This window comes from Diorhabda carinulata, chromosome 4, assembly GCF_026250575.1.
Source record: "Diorhabda carinulata isolate Delta chromosome 4, icDioCari1.1, whole genome shotgun sequence".
Taxonomy (NCBI): domain Eukaryota; kingdom Metazoa; phylum Arthropoda; class Insecta; order Coleoptera; family Chrysomelidae; genus Diorhabda; species Diorhabda carinulata.
This window is the reverse complement of record NC_079463.1, coordinates 32,796,437-32,821,782: the sequence shown is the minus strand read 5'-3', so window position 1 is coordinate 32,821,782 and position 25,346 is coordinate 32,796,437. Positions and strand designations below refer to the sequence as shown.

The window sequence follows — 25,346 nt, the reverse complement described above, 5'->3', positions numbered from 1 at the left end:
TCCCGAAACACCAGATTATACCGGGAAACTAGGAAGCATCAGCCTTGATGTAAATTTCACGCAACTTCCAATTTATTTTTGGAAATTTTTTTTCTGCATTAGATTTTCGATAAAAATTATTTCGCACATTTAAAATTTATTCAAAACACACACTCAAACACGGCCTTTCAAACAATTTTTTTGTAGAATAACCAAAAATACCAAAGAAGTAAGAACCTAAGGCATGAACGGTCAATTAACTTTGAGGGAATTTTTTGCGTAGTACTAAATTCCAAAGAAGCTTCGCAAATCAAGAAATTGTTCAAAAATCTATCAAAATAACCTTTCCAAAACACCAGAGTATACCGGGAAACTAGGAAGCATCAGCCTTGATGTAAATTTCACGCAACTTCCAATTTATTATTTGGAATTTTTTCTTTTTATTAGATTTTTAATAAAATTTTTTTCGCACATTTAGAATTTGTTCAAAACACACACTCAAAAAAAAATTCTCCTTTCAAACAATGTTCTCGTAAATTTTTAGTCGGTTTTTTGTAGAATAATTAAAAATACCAAAGAAGTAAGAACCTAAGGCATGAACGGTCAATTAACTTTGAGGGAATTTTTTGCGTAATACTCTAAAAAAGCTTCGTAAATCATGAAATTGTTCAAAAATCTATCGAAATAACCTTCCCAAGACACCAGAGTATACCGGGAAACTAGGAAGCATCAGCCTTGATGTAAATTTCACGCAACTTCCTATTTATTTTTGGAAATTTTTTTTCTGCATTAGATTTTCAATAAAATTTATTTCGCACACTTGGAATTTGTTCAAAACACGCACTCAAAAAAAAGCGGCTTTTGAAACAATTTTTGGTCGGTGTTTTTGTAGAATAATTAAAAATACCAAAGAAGTAAGAACCGAAGGCATGAACGGTCAACTAATTTTGGGGGATTTGAAACGAACAAAAAATATTAGAAACGTTCATAATAGTCTTTGGTTAACATAATGTTTGATAATTTTGGGTATAAATATGCCAGGAAATTGTTAAAAAATCTATCAAAGTATACCAGGAAACAAGGAAACATTAACCTTGACAAAACAGGGGCAAAGACTCATATTTTTGACTAGATCTCTACAGTAACTTCATAAAAAGTGAAGGATACAGAAATACTCCAGAAATAAGAAATCTGAAGACGAAACTGCAGATTCTTCGAGCAAGCCATAGAAAAAGCAAAACATGTCCCGTCCATTTCATCAATGGGTTCAAGTATATAGAAGGATTTGTGCTAAAAACTTAAGAAATGGAAAGCGAAGACCTCCAAAAATGAGAACCTACGTATTTTCTTACACGGATAGGTGCAAACCAATCTCCATTATTCCGTGTAGATTTCAGGAACAATTCCAAGCCGCTACACGTAATTTATAACCATGAAGGTATGAAGGAATGAAGCTGGTATACAAGCCATAACGGCCGAAAAGGTGTGTCATAGGCTAGTGCTGGAATGCAAGAAATTCTAGTGAATGACACCTGCAAAATCTAACTCGTTTGGATGCCCGGTCGATCGGACAACAAAAGCAAATCGACGAATTTACCAATGGATCCAGAATGCATCCTCGGTGTAGCTAAAAATGTTGCGTTTCTCAACGGAAAAGGAAAAGGGCAGACAGATAAACCTTGTGTGCTGTACACTAAGCAACTGGTACAATCAAATAGGCCCGAAATCCGATTAATGAGCGCGGTTTAAACATTTAGGCATCTCAAAAGACACGACGGGCCCTATCTGAAGACCTATGTCCTTTATCCTAAGAATGAAGTGCATGGGTAGATCTAGAGTTGTAATTTTAGTACCATTAAACATTATATTTTAAAAATTTATTCAAAATCTGTTGAAACAATTTAATTTCGAAGATATTTGAGTGAGTAGAAACATTTTTCTTTCTCAATTTAAAAACAAGCGAACGGCATTCGTCCCGACTAGGCTAGCAGCTTCGAAATGTCTCTTTCACGGTAAACAATATAAATTAGAAATTTTCTTCTGTTTTTATATCTGTTTACCGTGTTTCTTGTTTGATTTCATAGCATTATTTAAAGAGACGCAGCTACAATAATCAACTCAACACTGATAAAAAAAAAAAGAAAAACACGACAATAAATTGATTCGAATCTTACACCAAAGTGAGTCTAACTGATACACAGATGGCGCTGCCGCTGTCAAATCCACATATGACGTTCAAGAAGTACCAACTTTCGAAAAATTTTAGAACATTTCGATTAGTCAATAAAAAGTTACAGTCATTTGAGTGGGGTTAGTTTTTAACAATTTATTGTGTAATTTATTATGGATTCTTGATTAAAAACGTTGAAACTTCGTACAGATATTTGTGGAGCTTGATTCCTTGGTGACGTTTATGAAGTACCAACTTTCAAAAAACTATGTTTAAAATTTTAGAACATTTCGATTAGTCAATAAAAAGTTACAGTCATTTAAGTGGGGTTAGTTTTTAACTATTCAGTGTGTAATTTATTATGGATTCTTGATTAAAAGCGTTGAAACTTCATACAGATATTCGTGGAGCTTAATTCCTTGGTGACGTTTATGAAGTACCAACTTTCAAAAAACTATGTTTAAAATTTTAGAACATTTCGATTAGTCAATAAAAAGTTACAGTCATTTAAGTGGGGTTAGTTTTTAACAATTTAGTGTGTAATTTATTATGGATTCTTAATGAAAAGCGTTGAAACTTCGTACAGATATTTGTGGAGCTTAATTCCTTGGTGACGTTTATGAAGTACCAACTTTCAAAAAACTATGTTTAAAATTTTAGAACATTTCGATTAGTCAATAAAAAGTTACAGTCATTTAAGTGGGGTTAGTTTTTAACTATTCAGTGTGTAATTTATTATGGATTCTTGATTAAAAGCGTTGAAACTTCGTACAGATATTTGTGGAGCTTAATTCCTTGGTGACGTTTATGAAGTACCAACTTTCAAAAAACTATGTTTAAAATTTTAGAACATTTCGATTAGTCAATAAAAAGTTACAATCATTCAAGTGGGGTTAGTTTTTAACAATTTAGTGTGTAATTTATTATGGATTCTTAATGAAAAGCGTTGAAACTTCGTACAGATATTCGTGGAGCTTAATTCCTTGGTGACGTTTATGAAGTACCAACTTTCAAAAAACTATGTTTAAAATTTTAGAACATTTCGATTAGTCAATAAAAAGTTACAATCATTCAAGTGGGGTTAGTTTTTAACAATTTAGTGTGTAATTTATTATGGATTCTTAATGAAAAGCGTTGAAACTTCGTACAGATATTCGTGGAGCTTAATTCCTTGGTGACGTTTATGAAGTACCAACTTTCGAAAAACTATGTTTAAAATTTTAGAACATTTCGATTAGTCAATAAAAAGTTACAGTCATTTAAGTGGGGTTAGTTTTTAACAATTTAGTGTGTAATTTATTATGGATTCTTGATTAAAAACGTTGAAACTTCGTACAGATATTTGTGGAGCTTGATTCCTTGGTGACGTTTATGAAGTATCAACTTTCAAAAAACTATGTTTAAAATTTTAGAACATTTCGATTAGTCAATAAAAAGTTACAGTCATTTAAGTGGGGTTAGTTTTTAACTATTCAGTGTGTAATTTATTATGGATTCTTAATGAAAAGCGTTGAAACTTCGTACAGATATTTGTGGAGCTTAATTCCTTGGTGACGTTTATGAAGTACCAACTTTCAAAAAACTATGTTTGAAATTTTAGAACATTTCGATTAGTCAATAAAAAGTTACAATCATTCAAGTGGGGTTAGTTTTTAACAATTTAGTGTGTAATTTATTATGGATTCTTAATGAAAAGCGTTGAAACTTCGTACAGATATTCGTGGAGCTTAATTCCTTGGTGACGTTTATGAAGTACCAACTTTCAAAAAACTATGTTTAAAATTTTAGAACATTTCGATTAGTCAATAAAAAGTTACAATCATTCAAGTGGGGTTAGTTTTTAACAATTTAGTGTGTAATTTATTATGGATTCTTAATGAAAAGCGTTGAAACTTCGTACAGATATTCGTGGAGCTTAATTCCTTGGTGACGTTTATGAAGTACCAACTTTCAAAAAACTATGTTTAAAATTTTAGAACATTTCGATTAGTCAATAAAAAGTTACAGTCATTTAAGTGGGGTTAGTTTTTAACAATTTAGTGTGTAATTTATTATGGATTCTTGATTAAAAACGTTGAAACTTCGTACAGATATTTGTGGAGCTTGATTCCTTGGTGACGTTTATGAAGTATCAACTTTCAAAAAACTATGTTTAAAATTTTAGAACATTTCGATTAGTCAATAAAAAGTTACAGTCATTTAAGTGGGGTTAGTTTTTAACTATTCAGTGTGTAATTTATTATGGATTCTTAATGAAAAGCGTTGAAACTTCGTACAGATATTTGTGGAGCTTAATTCCTTGGTGACGTTTATGAAGTACCAACTTTCAAAAAACTATGTTTGAAATTTTAGAACATTTCGATTAGTCAATAAAAAGTTACAGTCATTTGAGTGGGGTTAGTTTTTAACAATTTAGTGTGTAATTTATTATGGATTCTTGATTAAAAACGTTGAAACTTCGTACAGATATTTGTGGAGCTTGATTCCTTGGTGACGTTTATGAAGTACCAACTTTCGAAAAACTATGTTTAAAATTTTAGAACATTTCGATTAGTCAATAAAAAGTTACAATCATTTGAGTGGAGTAAGTTTTTAACAATTTAGTGTGTAATTTATTATGGATTCTTGATTAAAAGCGTTGAAACTTCATACAGATATTTGTGGAGCTTGATTCCTTGGTGACGTTTATGAAGTACCAACTTTCGAAAAACTATGTTTAAAATTTTAGAACATTTCGATTAGTCAATAAAAAGTTACAGTCATTTAAGTGTTGTTTTCAAAACAATGGATTCAAAACAATTTCGTGTGTTAATTTATGAAAAAAAATACTGTACAAGCTCAGCAATGGTTTCGGAAATGTTTTCCGGACCATGCTCCATCGAAAAAAATTATTTGTTGAATTGAAACGTCGCCGTACAAAATGTGAACGTTCTGAGCGTCAAATTGAAGTGGTTACTCCAGAAAACTCCAAAAATTGGTTATATCTAGTCGTAAATTGATATAGATATACCACAAGGTAATATTTGACCAACAAAAAACGTTTTTAAAGGCGTTTATTCACACTTGATCAAAAACAACAACGTGTTGATGATTCAGAACAGTGTTTGGGCGTGTTTATATATAATAAATCAGATTTTTTGCTTCGATATATGATAATTGATGAAACTTGGATCCATTACTTCATTCCAGAATCAAGATGATCATCATTTGAGTGGATTGTAGCCGATGAACCACGTCAGAAGCGTCCAAAGGGACAATAGTCACTTATAGCTTCATTATTTTAGAATGTGGAGAGATAATCAAAAGCGAATGCTACTTAGAGTTGTTGGATCGTTTGAATGTAAAAACCAAGGAAAAAACTGCCTCGAATGTCCACGGTTTCACCAGGAAAATGCACCGATTCACAAGTCGATTACAAGATTGTTGAATTAAACTAATTACACTTTTTCATCAACCATATAGACCCGATATAAACCTCAGTGACTACTGATTTCAAAAAAAATGTTCTCGATAAGAAATTTTGAGGTAAAAGACAAAACTTTCAACAAGCACTGCATCGGGACGGTAAAGAAGCGTTGGAATGTTGTATCATGTTGGTTTTTCCTAAAAAGTGTATCTTGTACATCAGAAAGTATCAAATTAATTGTCTGCTATTAGAATCAACGAAAAACTGTCTCAAATGTCGAGTAAAACCACTGTTTCAATAAGAAAATGCACCGATTCACAAGTCGATTACTAGCGCGGCTTCGGGAAGTTCAGGAAGCGTCGGAATGATGTGTCATGTTGGTTTTTCCTAAAACGTGTATCTAGTACATCAGAAAGTATCGAGTTAATTTTATTTTATTAAGATTTTAGGGAAGTTACGAAAGAAAATTAACCTTAAATTCCCAAAAAAAGTAGTTTGGAATTTCCTGGGTCAAGTATCGGTTAATCGGGAGTTAGAGGACTATTTTTTTGTATATGAAATTTCAATTTTCAATAACGGTAGATATTTTATACGTATATTGTAGTTAATATTTTCACAAATGAATATTTTCTGGATAATACAACTTACGAACATATCTAAAACGTAATTTTCTTTTTTTTTTTTTTTTGTAATATCCATATCCCGAACGACATTTTCACCCTTCGCTTTTCAAGCATACGAAATTTAATCAACAATGTCTCTCTGGAAAATTAACAAAACGACGACAGACGTCATCTAACTTTTCCACACGCGGAAATCGCCGTCGTTTCCCGAGCGCTTCCATACATCGACAGCCGGTGCGTTAAATTCGACGTGTTACACACCGACTACACAATACAGAATATATTTTAAGAAAATTGTTACTAAGAAAACACCTTTTACATTCTCATACATCTTTCTATTCGTAGTTTCGAGCTAAAGTGGGATATACGGTGTAATCTCGCGTAAAACCCGCTTAAATTTCCCGACCGTCGCCTCCATTTTGTAGATATGACAGTCGGTTCGGTGTTATCGTGTAAGGACACGAGACAATCCACTCATCCTCGGATAATAAATAAGAAAAGATATCCATCCTTTAGTCCCTTCAAGACTACATATATATATATATTTATACGATTATAGTCAAATAAAAATACGTGTGTGATTTTTTTCGAAAAAATTTTTTATCCGGAGATAATTGGTATTGAAATTAAAAAGTTGTAGCTTAACATACACGTAAACTTTCGAAACTTTATCATAATTCATATCTTCTCAATTCCCTATGTGATTTACATCGTTTTCGTGCGCGGGAAATACGAGGGTCATACCAAAACTACTGAACGTTTATTGAAAAACGCCGTAAACAATGGAAAATCGCTACGTTCGGCAACATCGCATCTATATATTTTCCCGATTGTTTTCTTCAAGAATTTTCAATAATTTGACGTGTCGTTTTATTCGGAAACGTTTCATTATTTTAATAAGATATTTTAGAAGTTTTCTCCCTTCTCATAAGTAGTTACTTTTTAGTCATCGACGCGCAATTCCCCCGATTCCCAATGGAAATTATTCGGGACAACTTCACAACTCCGCAACTTCTCAGTTTCGAGTTCTCTCTCGAGATTCGGTCGTAGAACGGCTGCTGGATTAGCGGTCGGAGACAATTAGACATGCCCTAAGATTTTCTTAGTCGAATTGTTACGTTCAACATTTAGTTTTTGCAATAATATAATGGACGTAGAAGGGGGCACCGTTCAGAAGACATCTTCGGGTTGAGGTCTGAAGCTTTTCTATCAATTCACGCCCGTGAAAATATGGATACACTTAAGTGGAAAATATGTCGTAGTTCAAATCAACCATCTCAAACAAAAACTGGCACCGCAGTTCGGGATTTGGTCCAGGTCTGGATAGAAAACATCCCGAATTCGCTTATTGGGCGTTGAGAATCGAATCGGTAACGTCCTGGTACGGTCACGTGATCGATTTAACCAAGGCAGCTTCCCAAGTAATGATTCGTGCGTTATCAAAAAAGTTTTACCGGTGGCGTACCGAAAATAACAGTAACTCCAATTTATTTTCGATGTTTTCCGATCAATTTTATCAACTGGAAACTCCGTTTTGCGGTCGCCAGCTATATGTTCGGTACGGAGATATTAGGCCCCAAATAAATCGCGTATTTGGTAATTTGGCGGCGGCGGCTAGGACCGTCTGCGGTTATGAAGCGTATATAGAAGACGGGGAATAGAAGAGAAACTAAAAGGGACGAGTTAATAACTTGTTAATCTGGAAACAGTGCGCGAACGGTCTTAAGCTATGATTAAGTTACTTAACGAGAGAAATTTCGAATTAGAGAAAGTAACTACCACACCTGCTGCCGCGTTTTCTCCGGTATTACCGGGATCGCTACATGCAATTTGAATAATGAACTCAAAATACACAATTTCCGGTGAACTTATAGAAAAAATTTCGATTCAAAGATTACAAATAGACTATTGAACGTCGTTGGGGAAGCTTGTGAAGCTAGCTAATTTAGGACCCGTAAATATTTGATGTAGGACTCAAATTTCGAAGGTAATAACCATCAAATAATAATTAAAGTGGTCACGAAATAATCCGAAAAACCTCCCAAGAAGATAAGTTTGTTAATTTTATGTTGCTACAAAAGTTTCTTAATCGCAGAAACGGCTATCGAAGAAAACAACGAGAAAACAGAAGAAATTGCACCAAAGACCGGCATTTCCGATCAAATCTAACAGATAATTAGACTATTTACTATTATTGTTGGATCGGCGACAATTTTCCGTTTTGCTCAACGACTTTTTCCCATTTTTCTTCCAGCTTCATGATTCCGCGCTCTGGCAAAAAACTGAACCAGGTGCGATTGAAGGTAAAACAGATTTTTGACGATTCCGGTCGATTTTTCTTTGATTTCTTCATCAAGTTTCATCAATTGTTGAAGGAAACATCAGAATTCATCGTCTGGTTTCTCAAAAAACATGTAAAACTAGCTAATTTCACCAAAAATAACAGTATGAGTTTTTTTTGTAGTTTTCAAGCTTTCGATGTTGTTTGTGCCGGTTAATTTTCCTCGTTTTCGAACTATGTTACTGTACAGGACTCATTTTTCATCACCAATGATGATTTTAAGTGTTGAAATTAACCCACAACTAATAATTTTAATAAAAACAAACCAAAAAAGCGAAAAGTAGAAAAAAAAAACAACCAAATTATGTGTTTTCCAAAGCTATTATATATTGAACACCCACCATATAGTCCCGATCTAGTCTGTTTCGAGAAATTTTCATTCGCAAAGCTGAAGGAATCGGCGCGAGTGATTTTTCACGCTCAAACATCCAATTTGACCGTACTATAAACTGTTTATCGGGAATATATTGAAAATTAGTAAGAAGTCATATATTTTACGTTCAAATTAATTTCGAAATTAGGAATCTTAAAGCCGTAAGAAATATATGGCACCATAAAACGAACCATCGAACTAATTAAACACCACTTAGTAACACATAAATATACCTCAAGTTTACGTGTCTTTAAACCCGATTCAAGTTAACAACTTCAACCTTATCGAAATTTCCCGGTACCGTTGATAGAATCCCTTCTAATTGGTTCTATCCTAATTAACCAATAATTTAACTTCCAACGTTTTAATACGTTACTTTACTACTATTGTAAATATCCGATGGAGTCGACGTTTCGAACGATCATTGCGCTAATTCGATTCCGACGAACTTTTTACAGCAACTGATTCCCGAAAATTACCTCCGGTCGAACGTTTCGTCGCTCAATCGCTTCTTTAAAGTGCCGCGTTACTCAGTGTAATTACGTGGAATTTGCATGAAACAGAAAACACTTTCCAATTTGAAAACAACACATGGTTTTATGGTTATTCTACAGTTTTACACATGGAATTTATTGTCGAAGTTTCGTTGCGTTTTTATACGATCCCTGTATACAAATTCCGAGCGACGTAGCGTCTAATTTTGATAAATTCGGAAACTATGAATAATCCGTTTTGTTTCTAATACAAATTTATCTACAAAAGTCCGTCACTTATAAAAATATAGTGGGAAAACTAGGAAAGAAATAAAAATTGGCGCAAACAACAGGATAAAAGAAAGGAAAACAAATATCCAAATCCAAAGGATTGAAAGGCTTGATGATGATCAAGTCCATGACTAGAGGGTTTATTTGAAAATATGAAATTGAAAAAGCAAAAAGTCTTTTAGAAGTAGGTTGAATTAACATTGAAATAGCGAAAACAACATGTCGATATCTCTTTTCGATCCCGATATATATTAAGAAATGTATAAAATGGACAATTTTTCTTCAAATGTTTATTAGACTGCTGCAACTGGAAGAAAAAGTTCTTACAGTTGCCTAACCGAACTAAATCAAACAGTTTCCATATTAATCTAGATATAAACTTAATTTTCCTAACAATAACAACAAATCTAACCTCTAAATGCGTACAAAATGTCGTACGTCATTTTCTATATACAAAATCATTTTTTGACGGATGGATAAGACATTAGTCTTAATTTTTACCATCGAAATACATCGTATTAGCTGTCATTTGTTGGCCTAACCGAACTAAATCAAACAGTTTCCATATTAATCTAGATATAAACTTAATTTTCCTAACAATAACAACAAATCTAACCTCTAAATGCGTACAAAATGTCGTACGTCATTTTCTATATACAAAATCATTTTCTGACGGATGGATAAGACATTATTCTTAATTATTACCATCGAAATACATCGTATTAGCTGTCATTTCTTGACCTCACCGAACTAAATCAAACAGTTTCCATATTAATCTAGATATAAACTTAATTTTCCTAACAATAACAACAAATCTAACCTCTAAATGCGTACAAAATGTCGTACGTCATTTTCTATATACAAAATCATTTTTTGACGGATGGATAAGACATTAGTCTTAATTATTACCATCGAAATACATCGTATTAGCTGTCATTTCTTGACCTCACCGAACTAAATCAAACAGTTTCCATATTAATCTAGATATAAACTTAATTTTCCTAACAATAACAACAAATCTAACCTCTAAATGCGTACAAAATGTCGTACGTCATTTTCTATATACAAAATCATTTTTTGACGGATGGATAAGACATTAGTCTTAATTTTTACCATCGAAATACATCGTATTAGCTGTCATTTCTTGACCTCACCGAACTAAATCAAACAGTTTACATATTAATCTAGATATAAACTTAATTTTCCTAACAATAACAACAAATCTAACCTCTAAATGCGTACAAAATGTCGTACGTCATTTTCTATATACAAAATCATTTTTTGACGGATGGATAAGACATTAGTCTTAATTATTACCATCGAAATACATCGTATTAGCTGTCATTTCTTGACCTCACCGAACTAAATCAAACAGTTTCCATATTAATCTAGATATAAACTTAATTTTCCTAACAATAACAACAAATCTAACCTCTAAATGCGTACAAAATGTCGTACGTCATTTTCTATATACAAAATCATTTTCTGACGGATGGATAAGACATTAGTCTTAATTTTTACCATCGAAATACATCGTATTAGCTGTCATTTCTTGACCTCACCGAACTAAATCAAACAGTTTCCATATTAATCTAGATATAAACTTAATTTTCCTAACAATAACAACAAATCTAACCTCTAAATGCGTACAAAATGTCGTACGTCATTTTCTATATACAAAATCATTTTTTGACGGATGGATAAGACATTAGTCTTAATTTTTACCATCGAAATACATCGTATTAGCTGTCATTTCTTGACCTCACCGAACTAAATCAAACAGTTTCCATATTAATCTAGATATAAACTTAATTTTCCTAACAATAACAACAAATCTAACCTCTAAATGCGTACAAAATGTCGTACGTCATTTTCTATATACAAAATCATTTTTTGACGGATGGATAAGACATTAGTCTTAATTATTACCATCGAAATACATCGTATTAGCTGTCATTTCTTGACCTCACCGAACTAAATCAAACAGTTTCCATATTAATCTAGATATAAACTTAATTTTCCTAACAATAACAACAAATCTAACCTCTAAATGCGTACAAAATGTCGTACGTCATTTTCTATATACAAAATCATTTTTTGACGGATGGATAAGACATTAGTCTTAATTTTTACCATCGAAATACATCGTATTAGCTGTCATTTCTTGACCTCACCGAACTAAATCAAACAGTTTACATATTAATCTAGATATAAACTTAATTTTCCTAACAATAACAACAAATCTAACCTCTAAATGCGTACAAAATGTCGTACGTCATTTTCTATATACAAAATCATTTTTTGACGGATGGATAAGACATTAGTCTTAATTATTACCATCGAAATACATCGTATTAGCTGTCATTTCTTGACCTCACCGAACTAAATCAAACAGTTTCCATATTAATCTAGATATAAACTTAATTTTCCTAACAATAACAACAAATCTAACCTCTAAATGCGTACAAAATGTCGTACGTCATTTTCTATATACAAAATCATTTTCTGACGGATGGATAAGACATTAGTCTTAATTTTTACCATCGAAATACATCGTATTAGCTGTCATTTCTTGACCTCACCGAACTAAATCAAACAGTTTCCATATTAATCTAGATATAAACTTAATTTTCCTAACAATAACAACAAATCTAACCTCTAAATGCGTACAAAATGTCGTACGTCATTTTCTATATACAAAATCATTTTTTGACGGATGGATAAGACATTAGTCTTAATTTTTACCATCGAAATACATCGTATTAGCTGTCATTTCTTGACCTCACCGAACTAAATCAAACAGTTTCCATATTAATCTAGATATAAACTTAATTTTCCTAACAATAACAACAAATCTAACCTCTAAATGCGTACAAAATGTCGTACGTCATTTTCTATATACAAAATCATTTTTTGACGGATGGATAAGACATTAGTCTTAATTATTACCATCGAAATACATCGTATTAGCTGTCATTTCTTGACCTCACCGAACTAAATCAAACAGTTTCCATATTAATCTAGATATAAACTTAATTTTCCTAACAATAACAACAAATCTAACCTCTAAATGCGTACAAAATGTCGTACGTCATTTTCTATATACAAAATCATTTTTTGACGGATGGATAAGACATTAGTCTTAATTTTTACCATCGAAATACATCGTATTAGCTGTCATTTCTTGACCTCACCGAACTAAATCAAACAGTTTACATATTAATCTAGATATAAACTTAATTTTCCTAACAATAACAACAAATCTAACCTCTAAATGCGTACAAAATGTCGTACGTCATTTTCTATATACAAAATCATTTTTTGACGGATGGATAAGACATTAGTCTTAATTTTTACCATCGAAATACATCGTATTAGCCGTCATTTCGTGGCCTAACCGAACTAATTCAAACAGTTTCCATATTAATCTAGATAGAAGCCTAATTTTCTTAGTTAATATCAACCTTTAAAAGTATGTTTTTCTAATAATAATAATTTACATGTTTACGTGTAGAAAATTGACGTCCATTTTGAATAATTGTCTTAAACCAAAATGGCATCTCGATATGATGTAATAACAAGTTATTTCGAACGGTTTCATAATAAAATTATGAAAAATCTGTTCGTTATATCGTATACGTGAAATATTCTCAAACAAAACAAAGCCATATAATTGAAATAATATCGATTTATGTGTAAATTTCGGAATGCCCATTTTCATTACGGAAGTAATACCGGAATGGGGGTCATTAATTCCGGCTGACCGACAAACTTTTTTTTCGGTGTTCGTTACAAAGCTTCATTCTCATTTCGAACGAAAATTGATATAGAAACAACGCCGGCATGTATATAAATCATCATAAGGCGAAAATACGATTTTTAAAACCAGAAATTCAAATTAAAACACGGTTAGGTTTATAAATTCCCGTACTTAAGTAGCAACCCTCGTATATAACTGCGCAATTTTTACTCACCAGTTGTAAGCCGTGTCTCCTAAAAAGGGCAAATTTTGAAGATCTGACAAATCGCAGCAACTGAAAAAAATAAAAAACGAATCGTTTTAAATTCGACCGTTAATTCGGAAAGGTCACTCTAATAGGTCACTGTGTATATATACAACAACAGCGTCGATGGCGACGACGATAACGAATACGACGCGAGGGTGGGAAGACGTCGCGACGTCGACGTGATAATTAAACCACAAATTAATCACTAATTAACTGCTAGAGGATTGTTAGAGGAAATGAAACAGTCTCCGAATCGATCTGAGTGGTCAGTTACGAATTTAGACATGGAGGATATTTGTTTGTTGGAGCCAACATTATCGGCTCTATATTTAGCTAAATACCAATCGGAAATTCTTTAACCGATGAATATTTCATTCCAAAAGTAAAGCACGAGATAATATTTGGACCAGAGAGTTTTTTAATTAATCGAATTTCATCAAAAATTGCTCGAAAAGTACCCCAATGTATACGGCATAAGTTTAAAGACACCAAGTTGTTTGGTATTTGATTTGAAAGCCTTCAATCCAACAAATATCGAATCTGAACTAGATTCTACTCTAAATGGTATCGATTATTCGTAAAATATTGGATAACAGAGTTCAAAAGTTGATGGTAATCATAATGCTAACCATATTTATCCATTCCCGAATCTTCCTCATCCAATCGGTCGATTTTGGGGATCTTCAATGTCCAAACTTCAACTTTGTACAAAAGAACAAATCAAATATCAAATTTAATCACGATTTGTCTCATTTTCAAGTTCTATAGTACAAAATCCTGCTTCCAAATTCCTGGTTCCAGTTGCTGGATGATTCAGCTTCGAAGATATCACGCCCGAAGCTTCTTTGAAGACTTTATCTGAATGTAGGTTCGATTATACGTGGAAATTATTACGGAAATTAATTCCAGAAGTATCTAGCATGACCTAGAGATGGCGGTAGTTGCTTGAAAAGTACCCCAATGTATACGGCATAAGTTTGAAGACACCACGTTGATCAGTATTTGATTTGAAAGCCTTCAATCCAACCAATATCGAATCTGAACTAGATTCTACTCTAAATGGTATCGATTATTCGTAAAATATTGGATAACAGAGTTCAAAAGTTGATGGTAATCATAATGCTAACCATATTTATCCATTCCCGAATCTTCCTCATCCAATCGGTCGATTTTGGGGATCTTCAATGTCCAAACTTCAACTTTGTACAAAAGAACAAATCAAATATCAAATGTAATCACGATTTGTCTCATTTTCAAGTTCTATAGTACAAAATCCTGCTTCCAAATTCCTGGTTCCAGTTGCTGGATGATGTAGCTTCGAAGATATCACGCCCGAAGCTTCTTTGAAGACTTTATTTATACGTGGATGTCCAATAAACTAAACTAAACATATTTTTACCTGAACACTGGCGGGTCCGAAAGGAAAAAGCTGTTCTGATCGAAGATGTTGTCTTCGAAATATCTGTTATACATTCCAGGCCACATAATTTTTTTTTTTATTTGAATTCTGTTTAAATGATCACGAAAATTTAGATACACAAACACAAATTACGACTTGGACTTACGCGACACCGACACTAAAATTTTATTTGACAAATCGACATTATTATGACAATGTCGATTTTTTTCGTATCCAGTTTCAGTTTAAACGTTGACGTCATTTAGTTGTAGTCACGCAAATATGACAGATGTCAATATTCAAATAATTAGAACGGAAAAGGAAGCAGGCGGAGGAGGTTTATAAACCGTGAAAGGGACAAGGATGGAGACTAGGAAGATTGGCAGATGACAGATAGAAAATTCTAAAGGAAATGAAAGTATTTATTGAATAGATCAGAAAATCGTGGAAGAAACTGGATGAAGATGACTTGGACTTGATTTCTAGTAACTAAATAATGGATATTACCACCAATTACTCCAAGCCGCTTTAAATCTTCCTATTTTCTTGTGTTTTTATCTAATTTTGTTTCTCGTACCGCACAAACTTAACATTTCTTGAATTTTTTTCAAACTTTTCCATAGTTTGTGCCCGTTGTACCTGGTGAAATTGATCCTCCGTAGTTTTTATCTTGCTTGCTACCTCATGACTTGATTTCGCTTCTATTATTTATTTTTTCGTTTTTTTCTTTGTTTTCATCGACTTGATTACTAATTTTACTTATCGAACATCCCTTGTAAAAGTTTATGGAGCTAAAACGTCGCAAAATAAACAAAATTTTCGTGTTTTCTTTGTTGCACCAGATACTTTTGGGACGATCCTCGTAAAACATCAAGTAAATATTCTCCGAAAGTACATCTGGACATTTCGATCGATCTTATCAATTCACTGAGAATTTCGTGGCGTTTTTCATCCGAGGAAAAGATAAATGAATGGCCAAGTTTTCCGGACATGCAAAAGTCATTTATAAAATTCCGATATGAAACTAAATTTGACAGATCGTACGGTCCAGTTTATTTTTAAAAATGACTAACGCCGTATACGGACGCGTCCGGCGTTAAAATGAATTTTTAATATTTCTGCTGAACTACGAATTTGCGAACTTTATCGATGGAATTATTAATATTTCTACTGGTCGTAAATTCTGACTAAAAAAAAACGATATTAGCAATGAAATCATTGGTTACGAACCCAAATAATCGATTGTTCTTCGATTTAGTTAACGATCCGTCACCTGTCACGATCTTGTCAACGTCATTCGAAGCACGGCTGCCACAACTATTTGTCAATGTTTGCGAACGGAAATCTAAACTCCACGTCAAAATAGGTTTCGTGGAATGTTATGTGTGGTCAGTTCTGCTGTGCGGAGGGGGAATTTGGACCTTGAAAGCTCAAATGATCAAAAATCTTGAGCCATTTGAGATGTGGAGGACTTGAGGACTGACAGAATCACCAACGACGAAGTACCAACACACAATTGGAACTAATATCGAGTATGTTTCAATGTCACATGATTATGTGGTTCAAGATGGTGCCTCATGACCAAAAGTCGAAGTGTAGTTGGTTTAATCCACGTCGAACGATTCATGTTTGAAATATAACTAGTTTGAAAACACTTTTTGAATAAGTTCACGATTTAAAATGTCGAATTTAATGATATCGATGCCAGATTTTTGAAAATTTGTAAATAAAAGTGGAAGGAACGAATTTGGTGTGACTTGGATCGGTCTAGTGCTTTCCGTGCTGATCAAAATTCAGATTGAAAATCTAACCTAAAAGACATTTTTTTCAACGTAAATAGAAAAAAGTTTTATGAAGTTTTTATCGAATAAATTTCCACAAAAGAATACGAGTTGGTAAGAAAAAAGTTTTGGAATAAAAAACGAATTTTGAAATATTTAAATCAGTTCGTATATATTTATAGCATATAATAAATTAATAACCTCTAAGATAAAGTAAAAAAATTATTGGAAGACAATTGAAAATAAAATTTGAATGTTCCCCATCATTTTCGTGGACGAAAAAATTTTATTCAAGGTCAAAGGTAAAAAAAAATTAGTTTTTCGCGATTATCAGCAAAACGGTGAGTTTTATCATAAAAATATTTCAGATAAAAATTGTAGATTATAAAATTATCTATAAAAAACGTATCGACACTTTTCTTTCTACGAGCCGCCGTTTCTGAGATATAAGGATTCAAAAAGTTGTAAAGGTAAAAAAAAATTAGTTTTTCGCGATTAACAGCAAAACGGTGAGTTTTATCATAAAAATACCTCCAATAAAAATTGTAGATTATAGAATTATCTACAAAAAATGTATTAATACTTTTTTTGCTACGAGCCACCGTTTCTGAAATATAAGGATTCAAAAAAATGTAAAGGTAAAAAAAAAATTAGTTTTTCGCGATTAACAGCAAAACGGTGAGTTTTATCATAAAAATATTTCAGATAAAAATTGTAGATTATAAAATTATCTACAAAAAATATGTGAATACTTTTTTTGCTACGAGCCACCGTTTCTGAAATATGAGGATTCAAAAAGTTGTAAAGGTAAAAAAAAAATTACTTTTCCGCGATTATCAGCAAAACGGTGAGTTTTATCATAAAAATATTTCAGATAAAAATTGTAGATTATAAAATTATCTACAAAAAATATGTGAATACTTTTTTTGCTACGAGCCACCGTTTCTGAAATATGAGGATTCAAAAAGTTGTAAAGGTAAAAAAAAAATTACTTTTCCGCGATTATCAGCAAAACGGTGAGTTTTATCATAAAAATATTTCAGTTAAAAATTGTAGATTATAAAATTATCTACAAGAAATGTATCAATACTTTTTTTGCTACGAGCCACCGTTTCTGAAATATAAGGATTCAAAAAGTTGTAAAGGTAAAAAAAAATTAGTTTTTCGCGATTATCAGCAAAACGGTGAGTTTTATCATAAAAATATTTCAGTTAAAAATTATAGATTATAAAATTATCTACAAGAAATGTATCAATACTTTTTTTGCTACGAGCCACCGTTTCTGAAATATAAGGATTAAAAAGTTGTAAAGGTAAAAAAAAAATAAGTTTTTCGCGATTATCAGCAAAACGGTGAGTTTTATCATAAAAATACTCCTAATAAAAATTGAAGATCATAAAATTATCTGCAAAAAACGTATCAATACTTTTTTCCTTAGGATCCACCGTTTCTGAGATATAAGGATTTAAAAATTGTAAAGGTAAAAAAAAGTAGTTTTCCGCGATTTTCATCATAACGGTGATTTTTATCATAAAAATGTTTCCAATAAAAATTGTAGAGTATAAAATTATCTACAAAAAATGTATCAATACTTTTTTTGCTACGATCCCCCGTTTCTGAGATATAAGGATTCAAAAAGTTGTAAAGGTAAAAAAAAATTAGTTTTTCGCGATTATCAGCGAAACGATAAGTTTTATCATAAAAATATTTCAGATAAAAATTGTAGATTATAAAATTATCTACAAAAAATGTAGGAATACTTTTTTTGCTACGAGCCACCGTTTCTGAAATATAAGGATTCAAAAAAATGTAAAGGTAAAAAAAAAATTAGTTTTTCGCGATTAACAGCAAAACGGTGAGTTTTATCATAAAAATACCTCTAATAAAAATTGAAGATCATAAAATTATCTATAAAAAACGTATCGACACTTTTTTTTCTACGATCCCCCGTTTCTGAGATATAAGGATTCAAAAAGTTGTAATGTTTCAGATTTACTGTCGGATTTAATGGCTATAATGAGAAATGCTGGACAACATCGTCGAATTTTAGCAACATCTTCGTCAATTGATAACCTCTTACAAATATTCACAACAAGTCTCGGTTCATTTCAATATTGCAAAAAAAGTTTACTGCTGAATATGGTGAAACCATTAAATACAACAACTTTTACAACTTTTTGAATCATTATATCTCAGAAACAGTAACTTGTAGAAAAAAAAGTATAGATACATTTTTTGTAGATAATTTTATGATCTACAATTTTTGTCTCAGGTATTTTTTTGATAAAACTTACCATTTTGCTGAAAATTGCGAAAAACTCACTTTTTCAAACTTTGACCTTGAACAAATTTTTTTTCGTGGAGCGTCGGAGCGTGGAGGTTGAATTACCTTTTTATTTTGGTTTAACCTTCAAGAATCACTTCATTTATTTCCTTTTATCTTTTTTTGTCGAAAACTTTCGCGTAGTTTTTTTTCTCTACTTTCCACAGCTTTATTGACTTTCTTTCAGATCTGCCATGGCATTCTTCTACTTTTGGTTCTCATCTATCCTTATCATTATTTTTTCTTCAATCATATTTTCACCGTTTTATATTTATTATTCATTTCGTTTGTCTATTTCTTATTTTCATCAAGCGCGTCTTTGTTTCTAATTCGTCCATGTTTTGATGCAGGATCTGTTCGTCCTCTGCAAACATAACATCCTTTCCAATATCCTTCATAGATTTCTCATATTCAATGTATCGAAAGCTTTTTCTAGATCAATGAAACGCTCGTATAAATTTCTTTTCCTTCGCGTGGATTTTTCGAATTGAATATGTTGTTAATCGTTTTTTTTTTTTAATAATCCTGCCAAATATTTTCGCGTATTTACAGTAATAACTAAGTACGAAACAAATCATCCACAGCCGGTATTTCGTAACAAAACAAAAACAAATCGTTTCGGGATTTTTATTTCTACGACCCCAATATTTTACTTTGAGGTTGTGAGTTGTTAACGGCAGATTATGAAGTTACAAACAACTGCGGGGCGTTCCATATTTTGTAAACTTGTCGATACCAGCTGGCGTTTCTTCGTCTATTTTGAACTTTAGCTATAAGTTGTTATTGTTCCGGCTCGAAAATACTTTCCTAAATCAGAATATAAAAATTCTGTTTCGAAAACCGTCGATATTTTATAGTTTTCTAAATTATAAACGTGCGAAACGTATGCTGTCTACAATGGGGTATTTTTCAAGCAACTACCGCCATCTCTAGGTCAGTCCAGGTCCATATTTCGATCGGTTTTATAGAAAACTTGTCAAAACTTACAACATTTAAGTATTTTTTGATACCACTCTTAAATAAACATTCTAAATATATAAAACGAAAGTGATTCGTGATTTTTGAGGTTATCTCATTGGTGCATCGCGTTATTCATAGTCGTCTAATGAGTCTTGACTGGATTTCAACCCTGTCTGGTCACTATCGATACGATTTTAAGCCCGAGCTCCAATTTGGTCAGCGATTAATTAACGATTTGCTCAATTAAATCTTCTCGTCAATTGCGAACTGCTAACTTTGCCAATTTCAACTTATCGTTAGCTTGAAATAATTATCCACCGTATACAATTAGGGTTTTGAAAGACTAGATCTGATATTGGTACATCGGGAAATTCTGACCCTTCACCTCGATTGTTTAATGATTCAATTATAACAATTTATTTCGCAAAAAATTCTCATGAAGAAAACTGCAAAAAGTTGTAATCCATATATCGTTCATTTCCAAACTAAATCCTCACAACCATTTGAGGGTATCTAAAACAACCCTTCATCAACTAAATTTTTCTTATTGTCACTCCTTTTTTGTTATCTTTTCACCCCATTAGAGTTCCAGTCCTTTCTATATCAAATTTTCACACTGTATTTTACGATTTATTTCCCTAGAATATTTCGTGAGGTCCCTATAAGGACCTTATCAGGTAATTCTGCAACTTGGTGAGGTATATGTCAGATTAACTTGACAAGGATCTGATGAGGATGTAACGCAGATCAGTAATAGCGTCCTGGTCAAGATTTTCCCATAATATCCTTATCAGAATTGCCTTAAATGGTCCTGATTATGAGAATTTCCTCGCAAGATCCTTATCAGAATTGCCTTAAATGGTTTTGATCATGATTTTCTCATAATATCCTTATCAGAATTGCCTTAAATGGTCCTGATTATGAAAATTTCCTCGTAAGATCCTTATCAGAATTGCCTTAAATGGTTTTGATCATGATTTTCTCATAATATCCTCATCAGAATTGCCTTAAATGGTCCTGATTATGAGAATTTCCTCGTAAGATCCTTATCAGAATTGCCTTAAATGGTTTTGATCAGGATTTTCTCATAATATCCTTATCAGAATTGCCTTAAATGGTCCTGATTATGAGAATTTCCTCGTAAGATCCTTATCAGAATTGCCTTAAATGGTTTTGATCATGATTTTCTCATAATATCCTTATCAGAATTGCCTTAAATGGTCCTGATTATGAGAATTTCCTCGTAAGATCCTTATCAGAATTGCCTTAGATGGTTTTGATCATGATTTTCTCATAATATCCTTATCAGAATTGCCTTAAATGGTCCTGATTATGAAAATTTCCTCGTAAGATCCTTATCAGAATTGCCTTAGATGGTTTTGATCATGATTTTCTCATAATATCCTCATCAGAATTGCCTTAAATGGTCCTGATTATGAAAATTTCCTCGTAAGATCCTTATCAGAATTGCCTTAGATGGTTTTGATCAGGATTTTCTCATAATATCCTTATCAGAATTGCCTTAAATGGTCCTGATTATGAGAATTTTCTCGTAAGATCCTTATCAGAATTGCCTTAAATGGTTTTGATCATGATTTTCTCATAATATCCTTATCAGAATTGCCTTAAATGGTCCTGATTATGAGAATTTCCTCGTAAGATCCTTATCAGAATTGCCTTAGATGGTTTTGATCAGGATTTTCTCATAATATCCTCATCAGAATTGCCTTAAATGGTCCTGATTATGAGAATTTCCTCGTAAGATCCTTATCAGAATTGCCTTAGATGGTTTTGATCATGATTTTCTCATAATATCCTCATCAGAATTGCCTTAAATGGTCCTGATTATGAAAATTTCCTCGTAAGATCCTTATCAGAATTGCCTTAAATGGTTTTGATCATGATTTTCTCATAATATCCTTATCAGAATTGCCTTAAATGGTCCTGATTATGAGAATTTCCTCGTAAGATCCTTATCAGAATTGCCTTAGATGGTTTTGATCAGGATTTTCTCATAATATCCTTATCAGAATTGCCTTAAATGGTCCTGATTATGAGAATTTCCTCGTAAGATCCTTATCAGAATTGCCTTAGATGGTTTTGATCAGGATTTTCTCATAATATCCTTATCAGAATTGCCTTAAATGGTCCTGATTATGAGAATTTCCTCGTAAGATCCTTATCAGAATTGCCTTAGATGGTTTTGATCATGATTTTCTCATAATATCCTCATCAGAATTGCCTTAAATGGTCCTGATTATGAGAATTTTCTCGTAAGATCCTTATCAGAATTGCCTTAAATGGTTTTGATCAGGATTTTCTCATAATATCCTTATCAGAATTGCCTTAAATGGTCCTGATTATGAGAATTTCCTCGTAAGATCCTTATCAGAATTGCCTTAAATGGTTTTGATCATGATTTTCTCATAATATCCTTATCAGAATTGCCTTAAATGGTCCTGATTATGAAAATTTCCTCGTAAGATCCTTATCAGAATTGCCTTAGATGGTTTTGATCATGATTTTCTCATAATATCCTCATCAGAATTGCCTTAAATGGTCCTGATTATGAGAATTTCCTCGTAAGATCCTTATCAGAATTGCCTTAGATGGTTTTGATCATGATTTTCTCATAATATCCTCATCAGAATTGCCTTAAATGGTCCTGATTATGAGAATTTTCTCGTAAGATCCTTATCAGAATTGCCTTAAATGGTTTTGATCATGATTTTCTCATAATATTCTTATCAGAATTGCCTTAAATGGTCCTGATTATGAGAATTTCCTCGTAAGATCCTTATCAGAATTGCCTTAGATGGTTTTGATCATGATTTTCTCATAATATTCTTATCAGAATTGCCTTAAATGGTCCTGATTATGAGAATTTCCTCGTAAGATCCTTATCAGAATTGCCTTAAATGGTTTTGATCATGATTTTCTCATAATATCCTCATCAGAATTGCCTTAAATGGTCCTGATTATGAGAATTTCCTCGTAAGATCCTTATCAGAATTGCCTTAAATGGTTTTGATCATGATTTTCTCATAATATCCTTATCAGAATTGCCTTAAATGGTCCTGATTATGAGAATTTCCTCGTAAGATCCTTATCAGAATTGCCTTAAATGGTTTTGATCATGATTTTCTCATAATATCCTCATCAGAATTGCCTTAAATGGTCCTGATTATGAAAATTTCCTCGTAAGATCCTTATCAGAATTGCCTTAGATGGTTTTGATCAGGATTTTCTCATAATATCCTAATCAGAATTGCCTTAAATGGTCCTGATTATGAGAATTTTCTCGTAAGATCCTTATCAGAATTGCCTTAAATGGTTTTGATCATGATTTTCTCATAATATCCTTATCAGAATTGCCTTAAATGGTCCTGATTATGAAAATTTCCTCGTAAGATCCTTATCAGATTTGCCTTAGATGGTTTTGATCATGATTTTCTCATAATATCCTCATCAGAATTGCCTTAAATGGTCCTGATTATGAGAATTTCCTCGTAAGATCCTTATCAGAATTGCCTTAGATGGTTTTGATCAGGATTTTCTCATAATATCCTTATCAGAATTGCCTTAAATGGTTCTAATCAGGATTAAATCATAATATTGTGATGCAAGGATTCTAGATATGTGACAACCTGTGACAAGGACGAGGGGAGGGATTCTAAAGTCCTAAAATGTGTTTTTAACAAGATTTTGTTCACTTTTTGACTTGGTTGTAGAGTTTCTGAAAAGTGAAGATCCTGATCAAAAGAAAACCTGCGTATTTGAGAGATTTTTTCAAAAAATTCAATGACATCAACTTCCAATTACTTTACATTCTCAAATTAATGAAAACGAAGAGTGTTATTTCAGCTTTTCTTGGTGAATTGAAATTTATGAAAAAAAATATCGATCGGCGTGAATTTTCACTTTTCAAATCGAAATTTGGTTGAAAAAGAAGAAAAAAACTATTCCACGTAGTCCGATCATTTATTAACATCGTCGAAATTATATTTAAAAAAATATATTTCAACTCTATCATAGAAAAAAATCATTTTATATCAGAAATTTTGTTTTTTTCGCTTTGAATCAAATACCCTGGTAGCAAATTCGACATATGGGGTTCGAAAGAATTTTTAATTTTGCAAATTTTCGTTTACAACTTTCATTAGGGTACCTGCGTTGATAGCTGGAATCGAAAAATAAGGTATTGGAATTTTTTAATTATCTGGATAGCAACGAAAATAACTCCGGTAATTTTAGAGATAAAAAAGTGGAAATTTTCAATTATCATGTAGGCGGAAGCTGAGGCGGACAAATAGTGTGTGGAGATGGACACGACAAACAATATAGAACGTAAATTATACAAATTTACGAAAAATTTAGAAAATTTAAGCGTATGGATCAGGATTTGAGCGTCATAGAAGATTTCTTGGTGTATAAGAAGCCTTTCGGCGAAGATCTTTCTCAAAACCAACAAAACTAAGAAGTCTTCTCCCAAGACAGTCCCTAGGAGATTGATGGAAACACCTGGTGCTAAGATATTTCATTTAAACTTGGAATACCACCAGTAACTAGTCTTTTTTATCTTTGAATACTTCCATATCCAATCTACCAGAAAGTACAGACATTTTGTGGGGTAAATTGTAACTAAATCACTTAATCCAACTCGTATTTATCAATTCCAAATAATATTTCATCGATTTCTTCATTATTTGAGCTAAAAATATTCAATCCGGTGCTCATAGAGCCTGTTAGTTACAAACTTGGTAGATTTCAATCAATCAGATTTAGAACGCCGCAACTTTCTTGCCTTATCATCAAACTTCCATTTAATACGAAAATTATCCCGTCATCTCTAAGATATAGTCAAAAAAAAACTCGATAATCCTCAAACGACATTTATTATCCTTCGTAGTTTGAATTTACTCGGAATTAGGTTATGTCACTAGAGTTAATTACTTCTTAAAGAATACGCGATCCGAAATCGAAAAATAGAAGTTAAATAATGAAATCTGATGATTTATTTGATCGATAATTAGGTAGATTTCTTTATCCATTTTGTATTCCGTCCAGATGTACATCATTTCACTTTATAACGTTTAACAGGTTTAACTAGTTTCATTAATTTCTTGAAAACCTTGTTTCGTCCAAAATTCATGTGTTTACGAAATATTGTCTCTTTAAATAAACAATTAGACTCAGATCGGGGCATCTAGTAGGCAATAT

At 32.2% G+C, this 25,346-nt stretch overlaps 1 protein-coding gene across 2 annotated transcripts in view; it reads right to left on the bottom strand.

Moving 5' to 3' along the window:
- LOC130893243 (CUGBP Elav-like family member 2) overlaps positions 1-25,346 on the bottom strand; it is a 208,061-nt gene that overhangs the window by 153,283 nt on the left and 29,432 nt on the right. The window contains exons 1-2 of one of the 2 annotated variants that reach the window (XM_057799177.1): positions 15,063-15,295; positions 13,631-13,690 (exon numbers count right to left, since the gene is read on the bottom strand). In XM_057799177.1, the coding sequence (XP_057655160.1) occupies positions 13,631-13,690; positions 15,063-15,148 (146 nt within the window). In that variant the 5' untranslated portion in view covers positions 15,149-15,295. Of the gene's footprint in view, positions 1-13,630; positions 13,691-15,062; positions 15,296-25,346 lie in introns of those variants that run through there. The other variant, XM_057799178.1, reaches the window with a different exon arrangement.